The sequence below is a fragment of the Anopheles stephensi genome, chromosome 3, assembly GCF_013141755.1.
Source record: "Anopheles stephensi strain Indian chromosome 3, UCI_ANSTEP_V1.0, whole genome shotgun sequence".
Lineage (NCBI taxonomy): Eukaryota > Metazoa > Arthropoda > Insecta > Diptera > Culicidae > Anopheles > Anopheles stephensi.
Window position 1 is genome coordinate 14,686,933 of NC_050203.1, and position 25,282 is coordinate 14,712,214.

Consider the following 25,282-nt stretch of genomic DNA (forward strand, 5'->3'; position numbering starts at 1 on the left):
TACTAAATGGAACCGTCCTGCCATCGGTTCTTAAGCGATGACAGCAAAAAAACGAAACTAATTTGATTGGGTTTCCTTTCTGTCCGGTGACGGGGCAGTACATAATAAATTGTAACTATTGACATGTCAGAGGCTTAGCATAAATTCAGATGATGGATTTAAAGCAAGATGAATTAACCGCGAAAAAGGCTTGTATAGCATAGCATTGCTTTTTTCTTGTAAAACGATTAAGCTATTTTTTCACAAGAAACAACGAAACGGTTGTGTCAATTTGAGCTGCAAGATACGAATCGATCATGAATCAATTACGACCCCAAACGCGTTGATTAAGCTGTGTGAAATCCGTCGCTGATAGGTCGGAATGATAAATGTATCGATAAGCGAACCGCCTATTTATGACGGGACGGGCCTGCTACCATTTTGTTACATGGAAATGAAAAGAGTTTTAATTTTCTCTCCCGTACCGTAGTCAAAAGCTCTCGGTGCACTTTGCTGCCTCGGTACCGGATATTAGCAAGAACGGTTGCATTTCTTTCGATTGCGATGCGCTCAATGTTTTTGCATGTATTAGAGATGGGGTGTGAGTGTGTGAGTGAGTATGGGTGAAGCTTCCTAACGAAAAGCTTAATTAAACGCTCAATCATTCTTCATCAGGTACGCCGGTTCTTTCTAGAAAACAAATATCCGGCATTGGCCGGTGTTTTATTTCCGCCCGAAAGTATGCAACCCGCTGCGACTGCTGCTGCTGCTGCTGCTCTGAGCTCGGCACGGTTTGTCTATATAAGTTAAAAAGCTGCAACAGATCAGATTCAACATCTCCAGCGTCGTACCCTACCGCATCACCCTACCACCGCGAACGAGCTCTTAAAATCAAGATTGATGTATCGTGAGTTGTAGAATGCAACGGTTTGGGATGTACTGTAACTTTTAACAAACAACACCATACTCTAAGCTAAAGTTAAATTAAAAACAGAACGTTCGTAGTAGAATGTTGGGTGGAATCTCTCATCTCAACCCACACACACTTGAACGCGCTCGAACATGTCCCATAATTTCGAGAACCGGGATTGGGAATCGCTTGCCTTACATAATAGAGGACACCCGAGAGGCACTACCTGAATCCACCATCACCGAATAGATAGTCTCATTTCCCGTTCGATAGATGAAAAATTATTGGTACGAATATATCTATCCACCCTACCACCCGTACCCGTGCGGCCCTGATTGGGAATTCTTTTCCAAGGGAAATGGAAGCTTTAGAAATTCATAATTAAAATCGTTCACTTTCCATCTTCACCGATGATGATTGCGGCGTGGGAAAGCTGTTCGCGTAAGCGCTGCCACCATCGCCCGAGCCAATCTTATGCCACGTTGCCGTCGGTGATGGTCCACCTTCCTTCCTATCGGTTTCCTCCGTGTACGACCCTTCGAGCTCGGAAGCAATCGTCTGCCGGTCGATGGAGTAGATGCTTGCGATGCTGGAACCGATGCTTGCCTTGTCGTTCGAAAGCGCTTCCTTTGACTTGGCGGAACTGGAACCCCCTCCGCCGGATGGGGTGTGCTTCACCGAGGTGCCCATCATCAGGGCCAGCGGTGCCATCGAACCGACGCTGAGTTTGTTCCGTTTTTCAGCACCACCGGTCGGGACGGCTTTGGATTGGATTGATTCCTTGGAGGTTAGTGTACTGCTGCTGTTGTTGGTGGTGATGGGTAGCTCCGAGCCAATACGCGACCGGTTCCAGCAGTTGCAGCCATCGTCCGACGTGAACAGCGAGATGAGTAAGCCGAAGATCACTGTCAGCAGCGTCCCGAGGCAACTGTACCACATGTAACTGATTTGATACACGGCCGCAAACCAGTAGGACGAACCGTCCGTTTGGACGTCCTGTTTCGCGGATAGTGCATCGGTGTGCAGGGCAGCTGAAGCATCCTCGTCGGACAACCTGTGCAAATGGAAATAGGAACAGAGGTGAAGCAGCATATTAGCTATCAAGGTTCATCGTTATGTTTACATATCTTCAGCAACATTTAACGCCATTATTCAAGTGGAACAGACCCGAACGTGCTGATCTATGTTCTCCTGTATGACGACTGATTCTCACAATATAGAAGTGATTTCATTTTACTTGTGCTCCTGCATCTGTTTACCGACAAAAAAAAACCTTTTCCACCTCTCACATCGATTGGAACATCACGTCAGCAATGTACACCTGCATTCGAACCGAACATCGGTACAGCAAACACTTTTCCTCCTCGTAGTACTACTTGCAGCTGGAGAACAATGCAGCAACTAAGCTGGAGAAGAGTCTAGCAACTAACCAGCACCGCACGCCAACCCCAAAAAAAAAGACCGTCCCAATGCACCTAGCGGTGGGTTTCATGTTTACTCTCAATTAACTTTCGTTCCCTCAGCGCGGTACCACGAAACGAACCAATCGAATTGCTGCTGCTGCTGCTGCTGTCTTCATTTTTACAACTGTACCACCTCGAACTATCGTCACGGTACAAAGGGAGATGGTAAATAGCTAGTGCGGAAATGGATACGTCCCAAGAGCTATGGTTTTTTTGTTGCCCATTTTTCCCCAGAATCACTCGAGAAGCGCTGAGTAGTAGTTACAAGGCAAAGGTGTGATAGGGATTTTGCATTCTGTTTGCTGCTCTTGAGCGGGTGCTTGATTGTTGGCACTTGATCGTGATAGGATTTGGTGGTTTGGGTTTTGTTTTTTTCTTAGAATCGATAGTTCAGTAGAGAAAATCTCTCTACCGCTCTCGTCAGCAATACTTGTTACCAGGAAATTTATAATTTTGAAATATATTTTTTGTGTGAGTCGTACGAACAATTGGGAGCATTTAAAAAAAGAAAATAAATTTTCAATCTTTCTAGAAAAAAACTGTCTAACAAGGAAGAAACAAAAATTATCGAGCCCTTTAAGAGTGTATTGATGATTGCATACTTTCAGGATGATTTTTCGATTAAATACATTCCAATCAAAAAACCACTGAATGTACCAAATTCTGAAGTAATATAATCGATTGGGACTCTATGTAATTAAACTGCTCCACTTCACAAATAATATGAAACATTTAAATCGATTGTATAAACAAAATATAAAAATCTTCAGTGCTGAATGTTACCTAAACTGTTACCCGAGATTGGTTGTGTTTTAATCACACTATTAAGCGATTTGATTCCACAGACTTATCGGCTACTTGGCACCGAAAAGTTTCAGTCACAAACATATTTTACCATCACATAAAATGCAGACAGCTGGCGAGCAGAACAACGGCACGAATTAAATTCTGCAATCGTAAAGCATTAAAGGGCAACTCGGAGCTCATGATAGCTGGTTGCACTTTAAACCAGTCACCATAAAAATGCTATAAATGTATCTGCTAATGTTTTTTTCCACAATTTTGATGTTAATTCACTAACAGAAACTTACCTGTAGAAATTATCCTCCACCTCGGCTGCCTCGCCGCTCAGGATATCATTTTTGACAATCGTCAGTAGCTGTTGGAAGGGCTCGTTCGTTTCGTGCTTCAGTGCCAAAACAACCGAAACCTCTGAGGGTTCTACTTCGTACGCGAATCCTCTATGGTTTAGCTGGGACATGATGGTCGCGTTACAACCATCCACTGATGAGGGCAGTGGTGGCGTATCTTCGTTGTACATCAGTGCCAACACTCCCACCGCTATGACGAGGACAAGGGACACGATTCCACCGAACAGAGCACCCTGTAAGAAAATAATGGAAAGAAATGCCATATATTTAAACGATTTAAAAAAAACTAGTTCGTAAGCGAAGGTTCTTCTAATGTTAAATACACTAGAAATATCTAATTCCAATTTATAACTTAACCACAAAGCCTTACAAGCAGTAGCGGTAGTCATCGTGACTGGATTACCGTTTTCTTTAGCTAATCTCATTTGAAACGATTTACGTAAAGCTCTCCAAGGGAGAATAGATTCATAATGGTACGATTACAGGTTCAAGCCCCATCAACGTTTGAAAGTCCTTGGACGAACACTGTTACCCACACACCGGTTTGCTTCCAGATCAACCACTGGGACGCCACTTGCATAAGAGCGGCAAGTCCTCTTAAGCAACTATTTTCTACCACTCCGATCCCAGGGAGGCTACACTCGTACCTCAGAAGATTCTCGGTGCAGACAAAAAAAAAAACGATGAAAGCCTTGAGCGCTTGGCCGTAAAATCTGGCCACCTCTACCCACCGAACGGAGCCAAGTGAAGCACGCTCTAGCAATGATCCATAATAAGCTCATCTTGTAGCGATGAGCGCCACAAAAATGGTATATTAACAGGTAATCAAATTTTCATATTTTCAATTTCCACTTCAGGACCGCTGGGAACATTGAGCATGAGGGTGTGTGAAAAATGAGAAACCAGTGTGCACGGTACAAGTTTGTTGATGCAGAAAAATTACTCCTCAGCTTACAGAGAAGGACAGCGAGAGAAAAAGGAAAAGCGGGTCTTTCATTCATCCGAACGGAAAACGCTCGCCTTCCCTTCGTCACACCCGGCTTCCAGGGATGCTGCCGCAAGCAGGATTGTCATTTCTTTCCCATTTACACCTCGACCCGATAAACTGATGGCAAAAGGACGAGGACGTCTTGATCAGTCGGCATCAGTGTGTAAACAGCCGATGATCCTCATCATCATCATCTTCGCCATCGTCGGCAGCGTGGCGTGGAATCAACAACAGCACCAACCCACACTCATTGTCACATCTTGAGGGGACGTATGTAGCTGTGTGTGTGTTTGTTTGTTGACGATGAGATTTTATGCTCACATATCCACCCCCGCCAGAGCAGCTCATCGCTCATGTTGACGGCCCGACACCATGTCCTTCGGGAAAAAGCGTTCCTTTGCGACAGCAGTACAGCATCTTCTGCCGATTTGTACGTGCGTGTGCAACCTCAAAGCACCGTGTGTGTGTGTGTGTGTGTGTGTGTGTGCGTGCGCGTATGTGTGCAACGCAGTCAACCGGAACCGGGGACACAATAAAAAGCTCATTTAACTTCACTTCAATGAGATTAATCGGATAAAGTGGAGTGTTTTTCGTTCAGCTTCGTACCAACAAACTGCCACTGTTTGCCATCTCTAATCCCTCGCTGCGTAATCACTAGCGCACACTTTGGACCCCACCCATCACACCCACGTGGGGGAGGGGGGGTCACGCGAGCGTTGGGATGGGTGGGAACACATAACCACCCATAATCATATTGCACGAATTAGGACACGCTCGCTCGGCTCGGTTCAGTTGGGTGGCGGGAGTGCCACATGCCCATTGTGGACACTTTTCTCCGGAACTGTTCGGAAAGGATGGAAGGGAGGAGGACGGGAGCGAACTGGGAGTGCGGTGGGCGGGATTCGTTAAAGATCGTCACACCGTGTCGGGTGTCGTACGCTGTTAAACAACTTAAATTGAGTTTCAATTCAATTTTGTCGCCTTGCGAGCGTGAAAAGCATTTGTAAATGGTGTCTCTAAGCCTAACGCCTACCAAACACTGTCGCTGCTGCTGGAAAAGCGTACCGCGTTGGGGTTAGATTGTTCTCTACCCCGGAACGAATAACGTGAAACAATTTTCTAACTCAACTGTGTCACCACCAGGTTCCCTATTCCGCTGGTTCTTCTCTGAAGCTAATTTCACACACAAACAGGCTCATTATTTTATTGTGATTGTGTTGGTGCTCTAACTTTTGTACAGCAAAAAAGCTCATTAATAAGTACGACTAATCAGGTCGGCGATGAAGGCGGATCTCTAATCCTCTAACACTCGTGAATTGTTTTGAAAATTTTAATCACTTTTTTAATTCACTTTCCTAAAAGCGAAAACAAGCGCGAAATACATACCTTGCTGTTGGCCCGACGGAAAAATATGCCAAGACTGAACAGCCCAAGCGTAACGCCACCGATCAGCCCGTTCAGTGTAAGGGTAGCCTGCAGTATGCCACCGAGTCGTTCCACCACAAACACCAGCCCGAACGAAACCAGCCCGAAGCTGTGGAAAGGAAGAAAGATGAGATGGAAATCATAAAAAAACATCAGTGTGAATATAAATGCCGGTAACGATAGACATTTGTAATATGGTGTAAATGCAGACAGATGATTGGAAACAGCGCTCCTACCTAGCCTCGAGTGGAAAAGGTTAGATGCAATTGTGGAAAATGCAAAAGGGCAGATGTTCTGATGCAGTTGAAAGCAAAGGAGCAGATAAAATTGGTAAAAAATGCATGGAAAATATCGAAACTGTTTCATCGAGACTTGTTACGATGATTTCAATGTGAATTGCGAAGACAGAAAACAGCTCTGCTTGGCTCACATATATTGAGCATTACCTAGAAAATATTGGTAGTAGATCATGCTTTCAATAAATAAATTTCTGTGGTTCTAAATTTCTCACCAGACGAAGAACCTGTTATAAAATTGACAAAAAAAAAGGTTTAAAAAATGAATTTCTATTTTAACCACTCTTCAAGCATTAATTTTAAAGTCTATTCCCTCATACATCCCAACCCGAACTCTTCAGTACCTCCCTCAGTAGTCCACCATCTACTCCAAAACCTTGATCAAGCAATAAAACCCTTCACCCTTGCCGCTTGAAGTCAATCAGATCGGAAAAAATCCAGCCCCATAACATCGCCGAATCATTTCTCCCAAATCACCGTACCGTGCGTACACCTTACGAACCAGCAGAAACGAAAATACCCATCACCGAAACAATTCAACCAGGTGATCCATTTTTTAAACCCGCAACAAAACACGCACCCATCTATTTCCCTCTCGTTCTTCCACCCATTTCCACAGCATCAAGCGTCACCGCTCTGTACTGCTCTCTCGTTTGCTCTCGAAATTTGCTCTATTACTCTTCGTTTGCTAGCTCGGAAACGGTGCAAAGCGGTTTTGCGTTGATAAATAACGAAAACGCTTCCCAAATATCCCATTCGTTCCAACGACGAAAAAATCCTAACTCCATTTCACCGATAACCTAAAACGGCCACAAACTGGAGCCCACCCAAGCTAGACTCCAATTCTTTTGCAGCTACCAAGAAACCGGGCAGAAATATTCGGGATCAGGATTTTCGCTACCGATTCTCAGTCACCGGCCCGACGAATGCTTGAAGCTGCTGTGCCGTATGCCAGAAGCAGCAGCAGCAGCAGTACGAGGAACTATTTAATCCACCCGGCACACGGAATACACGGTTGAACGGGTGAAGCAAGAAATCCCTTTTTTTGCCACGCAGGAAAAAAACCCAGTAGCACGAATCTATTGCACGCGCCACAAATCTCTGCGAACTGCGGGTTCGATTTCCCATCATCTTGGTGAGCCGCCGCCATTTTCCTAGACTGCTGCCTAGTGTGTGGCACTTGAACGCACTGACGTCTCGAACGAAAACAAACCGCCGCCAATAGATCAACAAATGTCTGCAAAGGCCGGTCTCCCATACTTTATTCGCATCCCGGGTTTTGGGAGAAAGCAACACAAAAAAAAACGGCCCCTCCCCTAGTGCACCTGTGTGTGAGAGCAAATCCTCCAGATAAGCAGCCGCCAGAGCATCAGCAAACGAGGCCTTCTTCTGGGAACTTGAGCTCAATTCAAGCAACAATTCATGGGCGAAAATCGTTACTAAATGTCAGTTGGTGAACGTGATAAAGTAGCTGTTATGCTTGCAAATAACAAAACACAGCCACCAGAAACACTCACCGGAACGCGACCGGTGTTGATATCGATCCAGTGCAAAAACTAGCATAAAGTATAGCATTACAGACTTATTATTTACCTTTTCCCGTGCCGCACAGCACACGAAACGAATCAATTCGAAATGGTTGATTGAGTGAAACTTGGTGTTGCAATGGTGTAGAGCAAACAAGTGGAGCAAAGGTACGATAGAGAAAGCGCACCACACCTGGGGGAACGATTCCCGAGCTTCCGGGAAATGGAATATTAGGATCATAATCCAGCCTCCGGGAGCTGGTGATGGTCGATGTTTCTCTTTCGGTTCATTGACAGAGCGAACTTCGTCTTTAGTTCCGTCTCATTGACTTTGTTTTCTCTGATCGTTTTTTTTCCTATCACTTATCATAACACGCACACACATTTCTCTCTGCAATATGGTTTGGAGCACAAGTTGCACGTACTGTCACACGATTTGAAAACACCGACCTCGTGGGAGGACAAACAGTGTGTGTGTGTGGCTGAGGACGGGTTAGCCGATGGTAGGAAATCTTATTTCAACCAATAACCGTGGCAAAATATACTGAATGTATTTAGTGCCACTGTCATTGGTGCTGTGTGTAGCCAGCAAAGAGTATTGATAGCATATGGGAAGCAAACCACATCAGCACCGGAACGTTCGAACACGTACTAGGATAAACATTACGCTACATCTCGCATCCTCCGGTGTTACCTTAGGGCGCGGGAGTCTGACGTGGAGGCAGGAGGACGTACGTTTGTACAGACTGGAGCACACACACTATACGGAACACAAAATCGGAAATCGCTTTGCTTTGTATTATAACGCACAGACGGCAGCATAGCGCACGATAACTAAGCGATGTATCAGAGGCAGTTGAAATTAAAACGTAGACTTTGAAATATTGTGCGTCAATTGAGAGATGCTCAAACATCGTACCAACCACAACCGAAGTCAATTAGGATGAACCTTATTAAGGAACCAAATAAGTCAATAGAATTCATAGCACCGTTTGCTTTCGGGCGAGGTATAAAGGTACGTTCAATTGTTCCACAGAGTCTAAATATTTGAGTCTATTAGACGAGGCTTTCAATGCATTGAGTGTAACTTTTAAAGCAAACTGGGTCTTTGTCTAGCCTTTCAAAACATCTTGATGATAATGACATTTAAATAACATAATGTTGCATAAAATATTAAATTGTTTAAAGATAATAAAAGAAGAAAGGCTTAAAATGTCAACACTGTAAATTTCAAATTGACCATTTTATACAGGCAGACTGTTTCTCAGAGGAGTAAAAAAAAAACTTTAGACTAAGATTCTCCTGTCTATAACGAATGTTAATGAGAATGAAAAAACAAATCGCAATCTAAAGGTGAAGGTGTGTATTTTTGCTTGATTTTACCCGTCGATTGATAGATGGTCCTGCGATTGCATACAATAAGGCGCTTAAAAAACAAACAGCCTAAATTTTTTAAGCGAATGTAACACATTTCCTGTAATATATTTTACTTTCTGGACAATATCAACTTTAAAATTTAAAAAAGTTTTAATCCTTCTAACTATAATTTTATCAACTTTAGCATTAGCCCCCCTCTTTTACAAGCGAACTTCCCCCAATAAACCGATAAAAACCGATCGATCTAACCAAACCCATCTTAACCGCCGTAAAGGAAGCAATCGTTACGGAAGAAAGATTACCATTCCGTTGGTGGACCACGTTTCACATTCCACCATTCGTTTCTCAATCGTTTTATGGCGAAAGCGTAAACAATTCACCTAATTTTTCCACTAACGACTTTACGAATCACAAATTCCACAACCCTCGCAAACACCTCCCATTTCCCGGTAGTCGGGACGCCCTTATTGAGATGAAGGGTGTCGGTTTGGTTGGAGAATTGTGCCGAAAGCTGGCACAAATTAAATAGCATTTTCCTGCTGGCGTGTTGCGTTGCTGTCATGAATTTCAAACATTCCAAAACCATCCCGACATCCCGGCTGAAGGCAAACTACTTAAGCGGAGGACAGCTAGATAGCGTACAATACAATGTCTTCACTCAACAGGCCTGGTACGATTCAGCAGAGGACTTTGTTATGATTTTGGGCGTCCAGCACACAGCTTTGTTTCGTACGCCACCACCTGTTCACAAGCGGTGGGACAAATAATTCAAACACAATCGTCTATCGGAAAGGCAAACAGCAAATCTGCCTCCAATAGCACGGTGGAACGCGTGGGAAATCGAAATGACAAATCTGAGACAAATCGCAATCCACCCCAAATAAAAACCGTCAACACTGTGCTTCGTTTTGCTTACGTCAGCGGAAGTGGAAGGCGAAGCAGAAACCGGAAGATGGTGGCTTCCAACCGAACCGTGAGATGAAATTTGAAACAGGTTAAAGGTGAAATCGAGCGAAAATCCAATTACATCCGTTTCAGTGCACGTTCTACAGCGGACTTTTCTTCGCGAAACTAGCTTAGGCGCTGGTTTGGTTTTTTTTTAGCCCTGTTGCAAAATCTTCATTCCGACCACACCTTGTTCGCGTTCTAAAATATGCTTCATCGCTCGCTTTCCGGACCGTAACTGTCCTCCGCCAGGTTATGGTGTGCCACTGTTATGACTACCCGCGTGATGGCCCACTGTACAGCAGATTGCAGCGAAAACGTAACATCGCGGGTAACAAACCTGTCCCAACAAAACGCTGCCGAAAAACGTGCTCGGTTGACCGGAATCAAACTTGGCCGATTGCCGATAACTGGGACTAGGCTACAAAAAACGCAAAGCACATGAGCTAGCAGGAAAAAAAAATCCAATTTTTAAAAACAACAGGATTAATCTTTCGCTGTAGTGCGCACACATACACCGCCCCACGGCACAGAAACACACGGAGAGTCATTCAGGGAGCTATCAGTTGAAGTGTTTCTATATTACCGATCCCTTTGTTTAAGTACAGCGGGACATGCTTTCCCACTGCTAGAACGTTGAAACGGGCGCAGTCCCCAAAAACAGTCCCGCATCCCGCCAACACGGCTGTTTTCGCCGTATGGTTCCTCTTACGTCAAATCGAGCGAGAAAAATTCGAGATTTTATAGCTTTCCATTAGAACGCGGTAGCAGGCCGCGGGACTCAACAAAAAAACAATTCGTCCTCGCTATCCCTCGAATCGAATCCTGTGCCTGAATACACTGGTCGATTTCTAGCCACCGTAAACCAAAAAAAAAAATCTCCGATGCTGGTGCAAAAGATTCAAAGAACACACCAACTGCTACAATTGAAGTGAAATTGTCTCCCGTCCCGGTCCAAAATTCTCGCCGGACCCAAGCACCAACCAGATAAGGAGCGAGATAGATAGCGGTACGTACGTTCCCGGACCCAACTTCTCCTCGTTCGTCCATCCATCGAGAAATCGAGTGAAAATCTGTTTCGATCAACAACGTCACAAAACGTGCCGGACCACCAGGACACGAGCAAGCAGAGGTACGGGACCTTTGGTGGGGCGTATCGAACGACACATACATTTTTTTGTTGTTGTGCCTCTCAAATCTTCAGCACCATTGCCTCGGCAATCGCCAACGGTACCGCTGTGGTGCAGCGCGCGAGATGGCGCCAGTTATCTCGTTTATAGATTTCGATATTTTCCGATGCATTTCATTTCTGCCCAATCTGGTTCTTACAGTGTCCTACGCTACGCCACTCGACACTTTTCTTCCTCCTCGCACATAAACTGCAAGCGATTCGGGTTTTGGCTTTGTTTTGCTGAGAAGCGTGAAAAATCCAATATCCGATATAGTTTTTTGTCCACAAACACACACACACACACACACACACACACACACACACACTGCTGGACTTCTAGTCAAAGAAGCTTCAAAATCACGATACGCTTCTTCGGCTGTGAGTCCCCGGAATGGGAGCCTCGAAACTCACTGGTGGAGAATTAATTTTTAGTACAAAACATTAATTCTAACTGCTTTGGTTTCGTTCCAGGAACTTCAAACATGTTCCGTAACACCCGGCTGCATGAGGTAATCTTGTCCCATATCTTGTGAAAATAAAAACATGTTCTAGGACATCCGAAAAGAAAAACAAAACATGTCTCTAAAGTAGCAAAGAGGATTAAAATAGCTACATCTCTAAAACAAACACAAAACACAGAAATGACTCAAAGAACGAACAACACACGTGTTCGACTATCGGCGAAACATTTGGGGCGAGAACTGGAACCGGACAAGCGATTGTCGGATTGTAAGCCATTATTTTTCGCCTGTCAAAATCGATCGTAAAACAAAAAACCCCAGAAGCACCACCAAGGTTGCTTGTAATGAACTGGCCGTTTTCATTCGCTCACACACATGACTCAACTGTGTGATAAGATGAATGAGATAAATGGAGGCCAAAAAAAGGAAGAAACAAACGTAACACACAATAACAACAACCGAGCAACAACAACAAAAAAGAACCCCAATCCACATCAACTCAAGATGCGCCGCATGAAAGCCCGGAAGTGGGACGAGGATCTTCCATGTTTTTTGGTTTTTCGGGGTCTACTACTACTACCGGTTTACCCAGGTCATAAATTACCCTTCGACGGGAAAAGGGCAACCCCAACAAAATGGTCGACTGTGTGATACACACACGCAAACGGAAACCCATGCGATGGAGAGTATTAGGCGGCAGGTCATAACCATTTGACATCAGTCGCACTAACCCAACACGGGGTGACCTCCGACCGGCGTAGTCCGATTTTATCCAGCTCCTTCCATTTTTTCCTTTATGTCATATAGTATATTTTTTCCAGCTATCCCAGCTCCCAGTCCGGCACAAAATGGAAAGCTTCACCTCCCAGGATCGTGTTGCGTGTGCGGCGGTGGTTAATCTAAAGCAGGGCGGTACCACATGTCCGGGGTGGCAAAACGATGTAATTCGACATGCGGAAAGAATCGATAAACACGCATGGTGAGAAAAACTGTCAAAAAGCGTCACCCACCACTGGGAAGGGCGATTGAGGGGGAAAAACCCTCCCCGGAAATGGAGGTGGATAGTGATGTCCACGGGAAGGTGACCCAAATTTTGCCACATACGATTTTTACGACGGTCATCTATTTTCCTATTACCAAGGGGTGAGTTCTTGGTAAAAAGGGGAGAGAGAGAGAGAGAGCTTCCGATAGATCTGGATTCGGTTGACAGGCTACTTGACTTCAATCAATTCATTGACTTCCGCCTGTTCCCGGGCAGCCTGTTGAAATAGTTTCGTTTTGTCACGTTTTGTCGTGCGGTTTGAAATGTGTTTGCATGGGATTTGTCTTCCTTAAAGGGCAATATGCATGATTTCGAATGATTTTCGGTTCATAAAAACACGTAACAGAATGTTAAACGAAATTGTAGCATGAATCTACTGTAGGTGATTTTTGAAGGGTAAGGCAGAACAGAAGTATTTCTACTTTCTTTGACTTTACGGTCATCAAGGTAAAAATATGGTGATCACATTTCGAAGCAGTAGACAAAAAATTAAAACTGAAATTTTGAGGCTTCAAATTTGCTCTACATCCGATTTTCAAGATGACGCCTAAATGTATGCAATTATAATACAAGGACTAAATTCGATCAAATCATAGTCTAAGAAGATCTAACAGGTTATAAAAATGTTTTACATACTGCAAAAAACCATCTTAATGAGAAAAATCAGCAAGCTTATCTATTCTAACACTCGATGAAAACTTAAAATTAATTTCAAATAATAAATAAATTAAAACGCTGAACATCGTTTGATTAGCTCCTATCTCGAGGGGGAAATACCCATTAAAAACGCTCTACCAGTTGAACACAACCCTCCAACACCAAGTCGATCAACCCAAGACGAATTCATAAGGTCCTGCTCAACACATAAAACACACAAAACCTCCACCCGAACGCGCCATTCTCGTGGCCAACAAAAAATCGTATCAACATGTGAAAAGGTCATAATCATACAACGAAATTACGCCATCCACTGGCACTGCTACTACTCACCCCAGGGACATCCATTTCGCGTACAGTGCACCCTTCCCGTTCGGGATCTTAATCTCCATGCCGGCCTCCAGCAGGTCCTCGGATGCGACGGCCGCCAGCGAGTTTAGTGCCGCTGCAACGGTGCTGCAAATGTGAAACGAGCGATGAGTAACAGAAAACCGTACGAAAGCGAATCGACGACGCCACATCCCACCAATAAAACCCTTACAACTTAAGCGGTTCCCCCCCAGCGGTGTTCTACACTCGACGTGTTGCAATTGTATGAAGGAACCGCCACGGCAAGCGCCCGCAGTCTTAATTGTACTCGAAATTGCTTCAATGTGAGGCACTTAATTGGAACCGAATTCTTCAGCGTGGGTTTCTGGAGGAGTTTGAGCTCCAACACCCATTTCGGGGTTCGGTTGCGGTTCGAGGGCGAAGGTAAAACTGATGAGCTGCTGTACCAAACACGCCGAACGACTTCACGGAAACAGACAACGGAACCCACCGTGCTCTGGACCAGTTTTCTTTGGCGGTTTTAAGGAGGCACAAAATACGAATGTAATTATTATAACAACATAAAAGACAAGGCGCTAGGCGGTCGGCATCGACTTCATTCCGGTGGTGGCCCATCACCACCATCACCACTACGTCGAACGCGCATTGCGGCAAGTGATAATGCGAAAAAGGGAAGTTTCACGACCAGTCGACTTCCGCCGTGAAGCTGTGTTCGAGTCGACTCGCAAACAAAACACGCCAAAAAATAACGACCAAGAGAGCCCTCAAGTGACTCCTGTGGCAACTGTTTCAATTTCAGTTTTCTCCTGCTGAAACACACACACAGTCGAATGATGATGCACCGAAAAAAAGCAGTTCCTCGGGCGTGCGTTCTCGTACCGACGTACGGAATTAGCTCTTAGGGGCAAAACGTTCCCGACTGTTGGGAGACCGAGCACACAGCGGACAAGGTCAGACGAATTTTATTAGAATGTTAATTTTATTCCACCACACGAATGGGCACGGGGAACTGGCTGGGGAGGGTACACAAACATAAGACACTTCACTCCGGAGGGCCATCCAGCGAGCTTTCGGCTGGCAATGGCAACCGAGAGCAACACAAGCCGACGAGCAGTTTAGTCACCGGAAGGAACTCGTAGCCCGCGAATGAGGCTGGCTTGTGTTCTGACAATCAAATTTGAAGTCTTTGTGCGCCAAACTTTCCGGCGAACGGGAAGGATCTTCTTCTCCCGGTGCATTGTTTGGAGCACGAAGACTCGCTAGTGTGTACAAAAAGTGGAAGATCTTAAGCTGCCATAAAATGCATTCGGAAGTGTCAAACGATTTTATGAGAGCGAAAACCTGATGCTCCTAACATCTGATCTGACGAAATGATCCAGGAATTTAACGTTTTCTTTTGAACCTGAGCAAGCAATTTGTTTTGCAGCAATCATTTTAAGCACCATTTAATTGCATTGGAATTATGTTCAACACACTTCCACGCTCGGGGTATCTTTCAATTTTAATTAAAAAATATTCTTCAAAAAGCCACAAAGCCTACACTCCAACGTAAGGACGAAAGTGTCTGCAAACAGACAGGGCTCAGGAAAATAAACACATGAAGTCTCGTTTTTTCCAGCTTTCATTACCCAAAAAATGCTGGCCTACAATCATTAACAAGAAATGCTTTCCCGATTACAACAAGCGCACCCTTGGGTGAGTTTATTGCTTTTCCATCTTCAGTTCAGCCCTGGCGTCCGGGCGCTGCTCTAAAATCAATTCTAATTCACCGTACACCAGCGTACGCGGGCCAGCCGTCACGAGAAAAGGTCAGTGCACGTGTCCGCATCCTTGATCCTTCCGGAAGCCCACGGCTTTTGATGCTCCTCCGTCATCAAACATCGAACCGTGTGCAAAGTTTAATTTCTCGGGAAATTCTATTTTCCACCAAACACGCTAACCAACCAAACCAAAATCAATCCAATTTAACAAACCGTAAGCCGGCAAGCCACGCGTCCCGAACACACGCACAAGCGCACACATTAATTCGCTCACATTATGATGGACGCTCCATGTCCAACGCTGGCGAAGGAGCAACACAAAAGGCCTTAAAATAAGGCTCCCATTATACGCGGCGTGGCGAGTGAAACAAACAAAAAAATCACCCCAATGATGGACCGGTAGATGGCGGAGGCTACCCAACCCGGATGCCATACTTTTATGGATGATCGTAAAGTTGATTAATCGGGTCTATTAAAAACTTATCAAACCTTCTGCTGGTTTTACCTTCCTTTTTTGGCGCTTGGCGGGAGCCCGGGATATGACTGGGCAGAAAGCGGGGCCCACTCTCGAAAGGCGTTCATCAAACGAGCATTCGCCTAAGATTAGTGTCTCAATCCATGGGAAGCGGCCACAAAAAGCGGACGCCAGATTCTGGGCAGAGGTTTTTCTCGGGAATGGTCATGGCCCTTCCGCATAGCTATCAAACGGAGGAGGACTCTTGCCGAGGAGGACTTTCGAAGATATCTCCGGTAATGGAAGGAGGCTTACCTCAGCACGGCATGCTGGGATGGCTTAGAAGCGATGATTAGTGTACGTCCATCAGTGGCCTAATGTTACGCTTTTTTTCCTCCGTCTGCTGTGGCAAATGCGTTGGCTCTCAACAGCAGACATTTACACTTTCATCGGGTGGCCGGCGAACTGCGTACCATATAAGCAACGTCTCATCTCGTCTACTGCTATGGTTTCTGTTGCTGATTTAATGCGGCTCATTATCGATATTCGTCAATATCAGTCGTAATTGCGGAAAAGCTAACAAGGAACAACGCTGGGACGAATGCTTTGGGCCACAGGAATAAGAGGGGCCCAATTAATTTGATATTTTAGCTAAAGGATGATCTACATATTTGATAGTCAACATTTGAGAAACATAACCGAGCATGCCCGGGATATGGCAAATAACTAGGAGGAAATGCCTAGTTAATTTTGTTAATTTTGGTTTTTTGCGTGAATATAATTCACAGTCACCACATGCGGTGGTGACAATACGGCATCGGACCGTAATACTCAATAAATAAATAAATAATTTGAGAAACATTCTAATCCTCCAATTTTTTCCAGATTTCTAGAACCTAGACCCAATGACGAGAATCCATATTCAACTGATTGTAATTTTTTTGCCTAGAAAACCCATCAAAATTAAAATTACAACAACAGTCAAAACCAAACACTAAATATTGCAGCTTCAAACTCCGAAAGCCCTCGTAAATTTGCTCCACTTTTCATACAGCTAATTTCTGCCAAAAACCAACAGCGTAAATCATTTCCAGGAAAATCTCGTTGAATTGTTGAGTTCCATCAACAGTACAAAATGAATATGTTTAAAACCCTGGCCCAAGCACACCGCGTACCAACGCTCCCCAATCACCCAGGTTGGCGTGTTAATCCCGAATGACCTGCCGAAAATTGATGCCTTGATTTGATTATTCCAACAACGTCCCATCAGCAACCATCAATGCATTTCAATTAGCCTGGCCGGCGTACCTCAATGCCCGAAACCGGGCTGCGAATGGAATGCAGACCATCATCGAATGCTGGTGGTTCTTGACCAGCTTGACTACGAATTCGAAATTCCTAACGCCGGAGTTGCTACCTTTCACCAGCAAAACCACTGCCACCAATTGTGATCGTGGTTTCCTTCGATATTCTACCCTTTCCCATTCCAGCAGCAGACTCCCACTGTTGGACTCCCACCAAAACAGCTGCATCAAGCGAGATAATGAAACAACCTTTCGGGTGTGATTCGGTAAAACAACGGCCAGGGCCTGAGCGTTCCAGTGCTTTAGCATTGCACAAATCAAATTGGACGACAAGGAATTTTTGCTCTTCCCACCGGTGATAATTAACCGTATCTGTTCACCTCGGGGCCCTTTATGGGCGAGCTCTAAACCTCGTCATACGAGATGCACACCGCACAGCACGCATACCAGCATGTTTTCATTTGCCAATAAATTCCTTCCTGCCTATTGTTGGAACAACCATATTCGGCTGCGGTTATCAACTGCCCATTCAGATTTACACATTCCTCGATTAATATAATACTGAACGTATTGATCGCGCTCCGACCAATTCCAATGAACTGCGATTGGTTGCTTAATAAGCTATTATTACAAACGATATTTAATATTGGTAGTACGCTACGGTCATGCGAAGCACATAAGTGTATTCTCCATAAACTCTACGGTAGGTGTATGATGAGTTGCGCCTAAAGATATGCAATACAACCCATTTGTCTATCATCGAATTGGTTTACTAGCTGCCGCTTTAACTAAAGTATAAACCGTGATACGCAGATTGCATACCTTTAGGCGGATGTATATTCAAAAACACCCAAGAGACCTCAGATAAATATTGCAAAAATACAGTATTTAACACTGTTCACTATCAACAAGCATTTTACCAGTACTATAAGAAGATACGCCAAAGCAATCCTGTGCTACAGATATGTATTTTATGGAAGAAACACATCCCCAATACCGCAACACTAAACAACTCTCCCTCAACAAGACAAAATACTAGCTAAACATTACTTACCCCAAGCTGGCAGCAAATATGCCCGCCACAAAGATGCCCGCCATGAATTTGATATGCCCGAACACATCCATCACGTAGAACGGCAGCAACTGATCCGTGGCCGTGATCTGGCCGACCGCCAGCGGGTCACAGTCGGAATAGTGTGCGAAAGTCATCAATCCCGTGTAGAAGTTCATCAAAAACACCGCAATCAATCCTGCAAAGCGAAGCGAAACGGTTGGAAGGAGAGACTGGTGATGAATAAAGCAATGCCCGGAAAGCAAGTCGTGGTCCCTGCCGGAAGTGGGTAAACGAAATTAAAGTAAACCGACGCAAAAGTAGCCAACGGAAAGCGGAAAGTTAGGAAATGTGAGAAGCAAAACATGGAGTGTGCACACACGAAAGCAACACAAAATAATCGAACGGTTTCAACTTTCGAAAACATATCAATTAGAGATTGACCTATACGTCCGTCCACACCGGAATTAGACCCCCTCGGGGTCTAGTGGAAGCTCCTGGAGCGGTGGAGCGTGTGGACGAGAAGGGTTTCACGATTAGTTTAGTTTTTGGTTTTTACGGTAAACAACTGCCAACAAACAAACAAATTTTATTTCGAGCGCTGCTCCTTCGAACATTTAATTAACTTTGACCAAATACGCCAACGTTTTTCTGAGGTCGCCAACGACCGTTCCCGGGGAATCTGGCTTATATCTACGGCTGACCACAACGGATTGCTCCAGCCGGAGATTGGTTGAGCCCAAGCAAGACGGCATGAGATTGGAAAATGTTTCCAAAAACTTTACTCGTTGGTATGTTTGGTCAATATGTTTGTTTTCTGTTCAGGTTCTCGTCGTGCTTTTTTGTTTTTGACTCGGGATACTCTAGTTCACAACAGGACACAATTTTCGAATACTTTCCAAAACACTCGTTGCTCGTTCGGTTCGTTGATCTTTCATCAACCATTGATGAGCAAATGTAAAACTGTCCCATAGTCCCATACTTCCCTCCAGTTCGTTCGTTGATGACATTCTCATCCAATTCGGAACTCTACGCACGCCCCATCACTGCTCCGATACAGAGATTCATCCACCAACAAAACAAGTAGAAACCTTCAAACTCAACAACTTGCCACACTGCGTAGTCACAAATCAAAAACAAGAGCTTTTCGCTCAACTCAACAACTCTATTCGATGAAGCTAACAAAAAACAGCCGAGCCTTCCTTTCGATGATGACCACCCAGCTCGGTTGTTGGCTTAAAAAAACCGTGGGACGCAAAAAATCGGAAATCTCCCATCTCCACAACCACCACCACCACCACCACCATCGTCACAACACTTACCGAGCAGCGAAAAATAGAGTGCATGTTTGGCCGTTTTCAACGATTTTAATGACATGCATTTTTGAACGGACGCCTGATTGGTGCAGAACATCGAGGTCCAGTAGAAAAAGCCACCGATGATGACGGAAAACACTGAATGGCGGGTCGTCGGATTGGGATCGAAGCTGCCGTAGCCGGAACGTTGCGTCGTCGTGAAGTGTTCACGTGTGGTGTTGCATGTGAAGGATTGACCACGGCCAGTCACACACACACGCACGCACACACAAAAAGGCACCAAAAATCGCACACCATGCCGAAGATTTTCGTCACACATTCGCATCATTCATCACCAACGAAATATATTTCCGAACGCGCGAAGATGGGTGTGTTGCGTGTTGCATCCCACAAGTTTCACAGTGCGATGCGTTTAACGGGTTTTGACGAACGGCATGATTTTGGGTGTTGTTGTTGTTGTTGTTTCGCCATCAAGTTGCCATCACCACCGCCATCATCGTCGTCGTGAGTTGTTTTCAATTGTTCAGTCAAAAACAACATTGTCGTAGCACGGTGGATTGCACGTACGCCGTTTGCGGGCGGTGGTTTGCGATTGTATACCGATCGGAGGCGAGGCGTTCGAAATTCGATAAACATCCGAAAATCGATCCAAAACGATCCATTAGGGCAGCGATTGTGTTTGGTGTTGAGAAGCAGTTGAGAAAGTAAAATCATGAAAAGAAAAATAAAACAAATGGAAAAAGAAAAAACAAAACAAAAGCATTAAAAATACATTTAAAAAAAACATTTTAAATTACTTTAAAAACTGTTGAGCTTAAGGCATAAATTATGGTAAAAAATAATTTCCATGTAATAAGTTCACTTGATAAGACAAGTGTCCACATGCTTTAAATAATTTTGATTTAAATATGATGGTCCAAATAATAATTATATATTCATTATGAAAAGTGGAAAGTATTGACCATATACCAATAGGTACATGGTACCATAAGAAAAAAATCTCCCAAACCTATTGACAGTGACGAAGAAGGATTTCCTCAAAGCATGTTGCTCCATGTTTTCACTGCCCCATCAGCTGCAGTGGTTTAATGTTATCATTTTTCCCAGGAGCCTCACTAACCCACCCCCCCCCCCCCAAAAAAAACCTTACAGCAAAAGCATCATACAATTTGGCACCAGTCATGGTACCCCGTATTGCGAAAGCGCCAACACCGGAAACCCATCGGGCCCAACGAAACCTCGATGGAGGCGCATGGTCGTTCAGCGAAAGCGCAAGACAAAAAAAGCAAATTATGTGCATAATTAATATTTATGAACTTCCGCACACAGCTTTCGAGCGGCTTTTCCCGGTGCACACACACACACACACACGCTCTCTTCCCCCTCTCTCTTTCCCTCTCGCTCGCCCTAGTTCTTGTGCACGGTCTTCGTTTTCGGCCACTATCGGCCGATGTTGACGAGCACGGTGACGATAGACGACTATGACGCTGAAAATGTGTATGCGCACCAGTTTTGGGTGACGCGATCACCTACCACTACACCAACCCAGGGTAACCTTCCAAAGCCGGAGCGGGTTCCGAACTCACGGGAGAAAAAATTAAATAAAAACAGTACCCAGCACAGACGGCTGCAGCAAAACTGCTGAGATGAGATGTACGTGAGTGTACCGAAAAGCGAACAACACAAGAAACAACAATTGCTTGAATAAAACATGACGGCCCATTCGAGGAAAGCGACAGGCGAACGACAGAGGGCGCGTTGAACGGAGGTGAAGTTGAAATAGCTAGGTGATGATAAAATTTTCAACCACCGCTAAGGATGGAAAACCCTTCAAGTGGTACGCTGATGTCCCGTAGCCAATGTGTTTTCGCTTCGTACGTAAGCGTCCGCCATCAGTAAAAGGGTCCAACCGAAAGAAGGATGCTTTTCGCATAAGGAAAACCTCGGAATCTCGAAGGAAAAATGTAATAAATGAAGCACTAGGGCTAGCGAAGCCAAGCGGCGATTGTGTACGTAAGTGTTTGTTTCTGCATACATTCTGCTGTAAGGTTAACAAAAGAGGTTAACCCGTCTTTATTCCCAAGATGACACAAGGGAACGTTAAATAATTTGCTTTATTCGGTTGCATGCTTGATAGAAAATCAAAATTTCCGCACGCAGCGACATTGATTCCCTTCTGGTTTGGGATGCTTATATTCACTTAATAAAATACAATGCAAATTAATAAAACAAATCCAGCACCAAACCAAAACACCCAAAGGTTTTCTGAACCCTCCAGCATGCAAACAACTAGCTCGTGAGCTTTCCCTTGCACTTTATAAAGCGAATACATCCGCAAGCCACAAGGGACAGAAAACGGGAGAAAAACACCCGTGTACCTAGTTGGTTTGAAGCACTTTACTGAAGCCATGCTCTTAACCGAGCTAGAGAAGAGGAAAACCAAGCAACAAAAATACCCACCAATGCAGTTTTTAATTAAACGAGAAACTTACTTGAAAAATTCAATCCGCCCGTGTTCCGTCGCACGGCTAAACACTTCGGACAGTCCGGCCGAGTAGTGCGTACCGAGCACCAGTATCAGGATCAGCGAAAGCAGCAACACCAAAGCCTACACGAATAGATAAAGAAACCGGAAGAGATAAATTAAAACATCATAACGAACATAACAGCAACAAAAAAACGACCAGACACGACAATACATTTTATGCTCGAGTCGGCTTTAATGAAAAGATAGAAAATAGTACAAAACATCGCAACACTAGCTGCCCCACTCGTTCGAACGGTTTTGCTTGGGAAAGCTTTTATCGTTTCACATTTATTTTCCTTCCCCAACCAGCTAGACTCACTCACGCTCTCTCCTCACCGGCGGGCAATTCAATAGATGAAAAACGATTCCACCTAAAAACATAAATACACGAAAGTGCTGCTGACAGTTTTTGATTCGATGAGCACGAAATCGGGCGAGCATAGATTAACTAGACAATCCTTTTTTTTTCCTTGCTTCCTCGGTTCCCGGGCCGTACCCGTGCCGAATGGTTCCGGGATAAAGCTTCCCATTTCCCAGCTCGATAAGAGATCTGTGTCTTCCACCATCCACAGCCCCAACCGGCTCATCGAGCATTTTTCTTCGCGGCCCGCTCGACCGCCAGTTGGACAATGTTCAAATAAGCTGTTCCGGACAATCTGAACCGAAAGTTTTAACAACACACGGCTGGTAAACACTGCAACGACCAAAATGATAAATGACATCTCTTACTCTTTTTCTCACCTCCCCTTCATCGCCCACCCTTCCTCAGTCTTCGGCATCAGTAACATCTGCCACCTCTTCCTGGATGCGAATATCTTTGTTCCGCCGTAAAGTCGTAAGCTCTTTGTCTAAAATTTCCCCCCGGTCCTTTTCATCCCCTACCCAATCCCACCCTCCACCGTCTCGAAACCGGAAGTGAAAGCATTCAATTAGGAAGGCAACCGTCCACCATGCCTTTGTATGCGCCCTTTCCTGGCCCGGACGTTCAGAGTTCATTCAGATAATAATAATGTTGAAAAAAGTGAAAAGTCCACCCTGGTGTCAGCTATTTCCCTTCTTCCCTCCCACAAAACAAGAAACATGGGACGAGCGGCAGCAACGAAAAACATGAAGGAAAAATTGACATTTTTTAGACGGAAGATAGTCATTCGTTTCGGAAGCGCGAAGCCTATCAACGTTACGGACGAAATGTGGTCTCGATCGGCGCGTGGTCAACGAAGGAAATGCTCCCCCATTTTCATTCTCTCTCTCTCACGGTTTTTTTTTTTTGTACCATCATAGAAGCCAATCCGTCATCATCGTCGCTTCGGGTGCGGTACACGGGCGGAGAACGGGGACAGGCAAACAATAAAACTTTCTAAATCACGTTTCAATTTCGTTGTCCCATTACTTCCACCGGCGGGTGGTTTGATTTTCACGAATCCTTTTTAAGCGTCGCTTCCGCTAATCTAACCAGGAGGAATTTGGGTGTGTGTGTGTGCGTTAGTGTGTGAGAAAGGTTCAAAACGGCGAGATGGATGGAATGTTGAACCGGCTTCGCTGGATGATGATTTCCATTTTTCATAGCTTTCACCCAGTGTGCGAGACATCCGGGCAGAAAGTTATGCCGTTCGGGTGTGATCAACGCCAGGAACGAGAGCAACCGATTCAGCCGGGAGGCTTGAGAGATGGATCGACGCAAATTTTCATTCACGCCAGCTGGTGTAATGAATGATCAGTTTTTTGTTTTTAAATTTTGTAACTTTCTGTTTTCCATCCGGATTGCAGAAGCAACCAATTTTGCATTAAAAGTAGAATCGGAAAATCAGTTCTAATGAGGACTCATTGTTCGTTTGTGGACATTTTCTGTTCAAGTTTTAGATTTATTTTAGAAGTGCTTTAAAGCTTCATTTTTAGCAGATTTTATATTAACTCACACGACTATTAATAGAAAAATGCCAATTGCATAACTTACGGCGTACGAGCGAAGTCTCCGAGCAAGTGCTGGTAAAAAACATGCAAGCTAACGTAAACAACAACATTACCGAACACATTTGGTGAAAACTCGTAGAATTTTATACTCTCAGCTCTGTTCATAGACAAAACTAATAAAATAAATAATATACACTATAATATGAGCAGCTAATAAAAATAATAGTGTCTCGGCCCATTTCTTCCCATTCAATAAACAGGATCCCAAAACAATAACAAACAAACGCCACAGAAGAATAAACTAAAATCTGATTCCTGTTCCATCTAGAAGAGGATAGACAGTTGCCTCCCACATTCCCATTTTTAGCCAGCAAACACACAAACACACAATTTAACACCCAAAATCAACCCGCTGTGGAGGGAGGGCTTACTGAGGGAGAATGGAACCGATGTTATAAAAACTAAACAACAATTTTCACACCATCAACATGCCTCCCTTTTCCTTTAGTTTTTACATTCTTTTGTCTTGGTACTAGTCGATTCTTTTTTTTTTACACACGACACTCACAATGAGAAGAAGCTAATGGAGCGCCAAATAGCACAAAAGGGTGGCACAGGCAGCCCGAGTGACAATAAAACAGGCGCCAAAAACTTACAACAACAACAGAAGTACAAGCAGAGACACACACAAAAAAAAAGTCAACAGCAAAAACATCCCTCCAACATTCCTTTGATGACATCACACCACCAGCATCCCCATTTGGCTGGCTCGGCAAACAAAAGCGGAGAAGGATGAACCAAAAAATAAACTAGCTCGCACCAAATCTTTTCCCCCTTTTTATATGCATACACACAAACAACAGCACACTTTCTTATTTCATATCATATTATCATCTTCTCGGTCGGCGGGTGGGTAAATATTCATCGTCACTTCCTATCAAAGCTAGCCAAAACCACCCGCGATACAACGGCAAGGCGCGTGGCATTAGCTCTTTGCGTGGTTTCTTTTTATATTCGCACCGTAAGAACTCGGCAGTAAAACAAAATGGTAAACAACAGTGTAATGGCACAGGAAGCTTATATCACTTTTTGGTTGCGTTTTTGTGGTGTTGATGTGCGAAATAAATCTCTCGGTAACTTAATCAACTCATCTCAGAAAATATTTCCTTAAGCTATGTTTTGAGCAATAAAAAATATTTTTCGACTTAATTTTAATGAAACTGTATCCCTTCAACTTA

At 44.4% G+C, this 25,282-nt stretch overlaps 1 protein-coding gene across 4 annotated transcripts in view; it reads right to left on the bottom strand.

Moving 5' to 3' along the window:
* Positions 1-650: 650 nt before the first annotated feature.
* Positions 651-25,282, bottom strand: part of LOC118514417 (sodium-coupled monocarboxylate transporter 1) — a 44,865-nt gene continuing 20,233 nt past the window's right edge. For all 4 annotated transcript variants that reach the window (XM_036061302.1, XM_036061301.1, XM_036061300.1 and 1 more), the window contains 7 exons: positions 22,099-22,214; positions 19,613-19,776; positions 18,294-18,489; positions 13,725-13,847; positions 5,878-6,025; positions 3,444-3,736; positions 651-1,943 (listed from right to left, as the gene is read on the bottom strand). In XM_036061302.1, coding sequence (XP_035917195.1) covers positions 1,271-1,943; positions 3,444-3,736; positions 5,878-6,025; positions 13,725-13,847; positions 18,294-18,489; positions 19,613-19,776; positions 22,099-22,214 — 1,713 coding nt within the window. In that variant the 3' untranslated portion in view covers positions 651-1,270. The remainder of the gene's footprint in view (positions 1,944-3,443; positions 3,737-5,877; positions 6,026-13,724; positions 13,848-18,293; positions 18,490-19,612; positions 19,777-22,098; positions 22,215-25,282) is intronic.